The following is a 7,752-nucleotide window of genomic DNA, read 5'->3' as shown; positions in this document are numbered from 1 at the left end:
CTCCACGCAGTAAATAACTGAGCGTACCTTGCCATTGAATCTTGTTGAATCACTGTTTTATCTGCCATCGAACTTTGTTAAATCACTGTCTTATCTCAATAAAACACATTGCTGCTTCTCTCTTACGAATGAAGTGCATCACTCATCCATGACATATTTACAGTAGTAAAGCATTTCATAGTATCTCTTATCCCTGAAACTAAAGTTGCTTTGCAAACTGTTCAGAGACCCACCAGAAGCCTTGCTGTCCAGGTTTTTACAGTGGTGAGTAATTCACCATGATAACAAATGCCTTTGGCGCAGAGATGCAGCCGCTTCTGGGCTGTGCACAGCCTATTTGCACCCATCAGCAATGCAAGAAGTTCAGGACAAAAAGGGAAGCAACTCTGAAACAAATGAACATGCAGCATGATAGGTGAAATTAAGCTATTACAGGTTAGATAGCCTTGGGTCCCTTACTGCATTTATTCCCCTAAACAGTCACAGAGTGGTTATTGCTGGGATTTTTCTGTATTTCTGCAGTAGAAAACAAAGATGACACAGCTTGACCCTGTATCACCATAAATTGTTCATTTGCATGTGATTGTTAATGAGCAAACAATCACCGTTAATGGACTGATCTTTCCCACACCCTCAAATTTCTTGACTTGGCAGAATAACATCATCAACAGGTGCTGATGATATTGCCAGGGGAAATACCTTCAGCCTTAAGCCATAATATTTTATACCTTCAATCTAATCTACCCGGTCCTTGTCTGAAGCTGTATCGTTCACGTACCCCACCCTGCCTGTGAAACAGCTCCTCCTCTGCATGGCATCCCCTTGCACCCTCATCACCACCCCGCCACGGTTACGCTGTTACTGCAGGTTGAACTTGCAGGTGCTTTGGCAAGATACTCCGTTGTGACTGCCTTGGGACCTGTCCCGTGCAAACTGCAGCCTAAAGAGCAGAAATGCGTTTAAAATCCGTGTCCTGCTTGATGCAAGGTCAGTCACTATCCCTTATTCAGTGCGAAGGTAGGTTATGCTCCTGGCTATGACACAGATTAATCCTTCTATCTTCTTCATGCAGTCACAAAACTCCCCGTTAGCTAGTTCCCAGGCATGTGGGTCTCTGTGTGCTACTGTAGCGCTGAAAATCTAAATTGAGGATGTTTGAGAAAGACGATTATAGCTTCCTACACTGGAGCCTGTGAAGAAAGCAATGCCCATTTCCGCCACCTGGGAGCTGGCCAGGAGACCTGTGGTGACACAGAGTGGCCAAGGACCCCCTGGCGCATCCCCAGGGGGACAGGGACACGGACCCCGTCACTGACTCGCCAGCAGTCCCGTTTCTGTTCCATGTCCTCAGTTGTCCTTAAAGGTCTCCCAGCCACAAACCTGAATAATTTATGAGCTCAGATGAACACAGACCTTGAAGTGGTTTAACAGAGTCTGACCGCAAGATGTCACAGTTGCCTCACAGAGATATAAAATCCTGTGTGTGTGTGTGTGTGTGTGTGTGTGTGTGTGTGTGTGTCCCACACCCCAGGCTTAACACACACATTTATACATACATAAACTTATATATACGTACATACACATATATATTTATTTTTGCAACACAATCTTCTTCATTATGTCCTGGGGAAAGTTAGGCATTGATGGCTCTAGCTCATTTGCAGATTATCAGTTGGGGGTACAAAAAGCGGGATATTCCAGATTTAACCCCTCCTCATGTCTCTCCTACACAGAGCAACTTTTAAGTCAAACCAGAAGGAAAATCTAGGTCTAACTACACATATAACACTTCTTGTTGCTGCCCAAGTTATTGGTTAAGAAGAGCTGCCTCACTAACTTCATCTCCCTTTGCCGGAGGATGCTGCAAACTTGGAAAACACTCATCACAGTGATGTGGATTTTAGTTTTTTTTGTTCTTTATGGTTACTATTAAAAGTTTTTTGCTGCCCCAGAAAGCTGCCCACTTATTCTGGAGGGGCTATTGCTGATACTAGTTAGCTCTGAAATCAGCACCTTTCTTCTTGGACAGAAGATAAATCTCAGACTAGCTTCTAAGGAGAACGCAGCCAGTTTTGCAGGACAGAGCTGCGGGCCCTTTGGCGTGGTCCTTCAGTGTGCACATTTCGTTCGACCCCCAGCGAACGCTCCAAATGAGTAACAGTCTCTGACGTGCCGGCCTGGGGGCTGCCCGTTCGCAGCCGGGCAGTCCGGCGTGCCTCGCTCGGGGCGCGCGAGGTCCGAGGCCCTGATGGAAACCTCCGCGCAGGAGGACTTCTCCCCCCGCACAGCAGGAGCAGCAAGGGCCGGACCTGCCGCAGCCGCTGCCCATGGGAAGCGGTCGGATCCGCTGCCCCCGGCTCGTCGTCCGGCGCCTGCCCTTGGCGCGGGGTCCGGCCGTCCCTGCGGGGAAGGTGGCCGCCTCGGGCGAGCCGACCCCGCTGCGCCGTCCCCGGGGCCGGGCTGACCGCGGGCCCTTCGCCCTCTCCCGCCCGGGGAGCCTGGGAAGGTGCCGGCAGCCCGCCAGCTCCCACCGCGCGGGGAGGCTCGGCTCGGCTCGGCTCGGCTCGGCTCGGCTCCGCGCGCCGTGGGTGCGTTCAGCGAGGCCTGACCGGCCCGAGGGGCGAGCTGTACCCGGCCCCGACGCCTTCCCACGGGCGCAGCACACTAGGAAGAAAGCGTCCGGCAAAGCCGCGGGTTTGCTGGACCCCGGAGGGGGCTCCCCAAAACCACGCGAGCTTGGGGCAAGGTGAGAAAAGCCGGGGTGTTTTGCAGGGTTTGCACAACAGCGTCTCTTGTTTGCTAGCTGGAGGAGGGAGACGGGGGGGGGGGGGGAATGGGGACGGGCACCGGTCTGAAGCTCTGTGCCCCACTGCCAGGGCTATGAGGAAGGGGCAGTCTGTGCCCTCGTGCCCAGAGCCGGCTGCGTATGGGCACAGCCCCAGCACGGGCTCTTCGTAGCAGCTACCGCGCAAGGCTGCCGGTGCATGCGAAAAGCTCCAGTCAGGATCCCTAATGATTCGTTGTTCAAAAAGCTTTTTGAATTAGATAGGAGGAGGGAATCAGGTTGCACCTAAGGAAGAGATACAGAACGAGGAGCGCGTGTCGCCCCGAAGCGGTTTGCGAACACTGCACACGAGCGCACAGCCGCAGAAGGACCACCGCTCTGCCAGAACAGGTGAACAACCCCCAGCACAGGCTTTGCCGGGTCCTACCCGGTGACGCCTCCATGCCGTGACTGAAGTATGAAAGAGTAAAAACTCCCCTTCTCTCTGCAGGCCAGACAGAGGTCCCAACCCCACTGCTTGCTGGTGGGCAGCGCAGGGAGGAGTCAGCTGGGATGAGACATCTGATTTCCCAATAAGTGACAATAACACCCCGTCCCCCATGTGATGCTTGTTCCATGTTAGTCAGTCCATAAGTCATTGACTCATTTTTTTCAGCTGTGTGTCGTGAAAATCAGCCTTGTCTGTAACAACAGTAAGACACAAAGAGGTGTAAAATCTAACTGGCGTGGTGCATCCCTGCCCTGTCCTGGCAGCGGGGCTATTTCCTCGGGCTCAGTGCCACTCACTTCTGGAACCACCAGCCTTTGCTGATCTGAATTGCTTTAAAAGGCTTCTTTTTTGAGTCCTGGCTCTCTAGTGATAACTGCCTCAGTTTTCTCTCCTGGGTGTCACAGCAGCTGTATCCAGGATCCTCGCCGAGTGCAATAAGGCAAGGCCCTTCCCTGGAGCATGGAGGGGTTACGAGCAAGACTGGGGCATCTTTCTGCAGCTTGGTATGTAGTGTCTACTTTAATCTCTACCCCCTTCTCTGTCTCAATAGCTGTTGAGCTGCTTTTTTTCCTGAAAAAAACCTGCAGTAAATGAATTGGTCAGATTTACTAAGCAGAAATCTCCCTCCAGGAGTAACTGAGGCTGCTCCTGGCTGGGGAGATGGGAATTGCCTGGCTGGGTTTCGCCCTGTGCCTTCTCCCTGGCAGTAGTCAGCCCCACAAGATTATGGGAGAGGTTTTGGACTGTGTGTGTGTGGCGGGGGGGGGAATCAAGGGGAGGGGAGAATTCCTCCCTCCCCTCCCCATCCCAGGTTTTCTGGTCACTAGAGAGTTCCTTCAGATCCAAGGCCTGAGAAATGATAATCCTTCCCCAATGCTTATTTTCATTAGACATTTAAATAGCTCTATGGGACATATCCTGTCTGCCCTGGCCAAATTCTTACCCTTGGGGATTTTCTCTGGCACTGGAACATCAGTGTGAAACAGTGTTTTCTCTGATCAGTTCTGTATTTGTCTCCTCTGTACTCCCTGATTTTAGACTGGTTTCATATGAAGAGGCAGGGAGAGCAGAAGCTCCTGCTCTGCCTCCTCTCATCCATTGAACACCCTATAATTACAGAGCTGGAGCTAATGAAAACTGCAGCGGCCGGGAGCCACATCCCTGCAGAAGGAGCCTACTGCTCCCTCCTCTCCCCACAGCATCCTCTAAATAACCTGGGCCACTGCTAAAGATTTCACCTCTATGAATGACCTTATTAGGATTTTTAATAGAATGATATAATACTGTTCTGTGCTTACATTTGAGGAGAAGCAGTCGCACTGTAATTGGTATTTAACCTTTCCAGAAATGCCTTGAACTTTCCTGTCCTGCATCGTTCCAGGAAAGATCTCGGTCCTAGCTGCTTAGTTTAGCAGGGAGGTGGAGAAGAGGGATACCAGAGGCATTCTGAGAAGGAAGTTGTAAAGACCCATGAGAGACTGTCTTGAAGGTCCCCTAGTGAGTGCGTTCCTGTGTTTCCTCTGCTAATACCCAGATACTACTTCTTTGTACAGGTTGAGAGTCTGTGTCTACTGTGAAGACTTCCTGCTCCCAAAGGTACACAGGACCATGGTACATCTATGGTCAGTTTACTCCAAGCCTGTCCCAGCAAATGCCAGAGAGCTGTGGACCTTATTTCTACAGTGTTTCTGCATCACAGTGGTGATAGGAGGCCTCTTTTACAACTGGATGTTTGCTTCCCTGGAGTATTCACGGCATCTCTCTACTGCAATTGCCGTTTCCTTCAGTCTGCTCCTTCTACTGACCCTTTTCTTGGTGCATCCTGCCCGTTGTGTCTTCAGTATCATCATGCCTACTTTAGGTACAAAACAAGGTCGGAAGCTTCTCTTGTCTACCTGCATCATGATTGTGGCGGTTAATGTAACACCAAACATCATAAGTAACATTAAAACCATACTGCAGGTTATTGAATGCATCTGCAAAAATTCCTCGGAGAGCCTTTTGAACTCAACTGCTCTCTTAGGGGAAGCATCCTGGGAGTTTGGAGATGTAATCCAAACAGTTGTTGATGACACTAATGCTTGGAGGCCTATGAATGGACATTTTAAATTTGCACTACTTAATAACAGCGCCTTGATTAATCAGCAAATGCATCTTGCTGGTGAGAAAATTAGGGGCAACTTTTTGGCAGTTGAAGCACTGGTAAAAAATTCAGTACGAGCAGGTAACAGACTGGTTGCTGGCTTCTCCGTGCTCTATCTCTGTTTTGAGTCTGCCTGGTATTTGAAAAATTATCTCACCAACCTCCGCTTCGACAATTTTTACATCACCAAGAAACTGGAGCGCTTATCTGTGGACAGAGAAGCGGCTCATCTGCTGACAGGCTCATCCAAAAATCTCCTTCGGCCAACAGGTCTGAAGTTGTCCCGGGAGGAAGTAATGCTCTGCCTCGCACAAATGATGTTCCTTACTGTGGTCTTGATGCTGATGCTGGTCATCATAGTGATGGACCACTTCGCGTTCAGCGTGGCAGACACTGCAGTGAGAAAGGTGGCTCAGTTCTCGGTGGTGCCTGTGACTCTCAGCATCAAATACAGTGTAAGTGCCAGGTTCCCTTGTCCAGCTTGTGAAATACAGGTGTATCCGTTCTCTGACCAGCTAATGCAAATGCTGCTTGGATTGGCTCTTTTGCCCAATGTGCAGAAGGGATGGAGGAAGGATGTGACTCACAGAAGGGATTGGTGTTGCTCAAAATGTCATGTCACTCAAAAGCATCAGTCACTGAGGGTAAAAGCATCTCTTGCACCATGTCTTTACATGGGGGGACATCCCTAGGCAGGCTGCCTGCTACATATCACATCATACGAGGTGGCGGTGGGAAGAGCAGCCTTTGTAGCCTTACTTACCTGTTTTTTTACTACTCTTCCGTCCCCAGCAATCAGGGAAAAGGAGCAGCAGGGCCACTGGAAGGCCCAATCTTGGGGAGCAGCTCTGAGCAAGCAGCACACAGGACCAGGGCTGGTCCGCACGGAGATGGGACCTTGCTCTTGGAGAGGTGCCTGGGCAAGCCACCCCATGCCATTCCCCTGCGGGCCTCGGGGCGGGGGGGGGGGGTGTAGAAGAACACTGAGAACCATAAAAGGAGGCGGGAAGCAGACTAACATGCTGCTTGGCTGTAAGAATGTCGTCTTGTTTTATTGCATTGGCTGTGCCTTGTAAAGAAAGCCCTGCTCATTGGCTTTGCGTTATCGCCCTGTTCAATCCTATTTTGTAAGCCTCCCCAGGTTCAATCTATTTTAATATCATTTATCTAGACTAGCTGTGTGTTTTTAAAGCTTTCTCTTTCTACCATGCAGCCTTTTCCCTCCCCAGCTCTGGAGCTTCTTAGCTCAGACACCTGCTCCTGATGAATTTACAGTTTAAAAAAAAAAAAATTAGGGCTTAGAAACAAACTCTGAATTTGAAAAGTGTAGCTATGAATGCTCACCTTTGAATTATGCATTTCATTGTAAATCTTACTCTGTGAATACCTTTTATGATCACCATAATAGCAAATGAAGATCACAGATAGGACTGGGTCTCGCCATGCCAAGTATTCAGCACATACAACAACATGCTGTTAACTCTCAGGCAGCCTGAAGCATATACGCACTTCAACATCCCGGTCCTCCTGCACCCAAACAAGCTGTAACAGTGATTTTTGTAGTAACCTGTTTATTTCGTTCATACTCCATCTAACCTATTACTCTTTTCATTTCAGGCAAAAATAAGGACCCTACCCTTCCTCTGGAAACTTTTCCAGATTTCTTATGGAGAACCATCAATTCAGGACTTTGAAAAAAGTTACCATCATTATCTGAGCTTCAGCTCTGCCCATTGCAGGATCAGCCCACCAAGGCCTTCCAATAACGCTGTGGTGCTCATTGTTGGGCTGCTCTACTTCATCATCTACACCACGGTATTTCTGGAAACCTATGCCCACCGCTCGTGCAGAAAAATCGCAGCCTCCTTCTTTGAGAGCCAAGAGGAGAAGCGAGCACATTACCTCTACAACAAGCTCTCCAGGAAGTACGAGGAGGAGAAAAACTCCACGAGAAACTAAGGTTTTAGAAATTCAAGGATTGCCTGAAGCCTCTGAGCAGTAGCTGGGCACAGGCTTCTGGAGTGGGATCACACAACTGCCTTCTCTTGGACAGTTCATTTTCCAGAGTCGGAGAAATATTTGGAATCTGGCAAAAATATTTGCCAAAAAATCTGAAATATTACATTTAACATTCATTTGTTAAAAATGGGCTATATATACTTTTTTTTAAATCTTCAGGGTCTGGAGTCAGCTGTGCCAGGAATGGTAGGGAAGGGAGTAGAGAAAATTCATATGATTTGGAGGATAACCACAGCATTAGGCAATACTAAAAGGGAAATATGTGGGAGTTGGGGTGGGGAAACAGTTCATTTACCTTCCCCATCACATCCATGC

General features: G+C 49.2%; 1 protein-coding gene across 2 annotated transcripts; it reads left to right on the top strand.

The window, feature by feature from the left end:
- The first annotated feature begins 3,728 nt into the window (after positions 1-3,728).
- Positions 3,729-7,470, top strand: OCSTAMP (osteoclast stimulatory transmembrane protein). Of its 2 annotated transcripts, XM_067307882.1 has the most exons (4): positions 3,729-3,778; positions 4,829-5,136; positions 5,689-5,873; positions 7,036-7,470. In XM_067307882.1, the coding sequence occupies exons 1-4, from the start codon at positions 3,735-3,737 to the stop codon at positions 7,375-7,377; spliced, it is 879 nt and encodes a 292-aa protein (XP_067163983.1). In that variant the 5' UTR covers positions 3,729-3,734; the 3' UTR covers positions 7,378-7,470. The 2 variants fall into 2 exon arrangements, with proteins under 2 accessions (XP_067163983.1, XP_013817265.2); XM_013961811.2 differs by having other exon boundaries at positions 4,829-5,873.
- The last annotated feature ends 282 nt before the right edge of the window (positions 7,471-7,752 follow it).

This window comes from Apteryx mantelli, chromosome 18 (genome assembly GCF_036417845.1).
Source record: "Apteryx mantelli isolate bAptMan1 chromosome 18, bAptMan1.hap1, whole genome shotgun sequence".
Lineage (NCBI taxonomy): Eukaryota > Metazoa > Chordata > Aves > Apterygiformes > Apterygidae > Apteryx > Apteryx mantelli.
Note: the sequence above shows the minus strand (reverse complement) of the source record. Positions and strands in the feature narration are given on the sequence as shown.

Bases quoted from the DNA above. Each gene is read 5' to 3' on its own strand.
- OCSTAMP (XM_013961811.2), top strand. From the start codon at position 3,735: ATGGAGGGGTTACGAGCAAGACTGGGGCATCTTTCTGCAGCTTG. The intron at 3,779-4,828 runs GTATGTAGTGTC...TTCTTTGTACAG, and splicing joins GGGCATCTTTCTGCAGCTTG to GTTGAGAGTCTGTGTCTACT. The intron at 5,874-7,035 runs GTAAGTGCCAGG...TTTTCATTTCAG, and splicing joins CTCTCAGCATCAAATACAGT to GCAAAAATAAGGACCCTACC.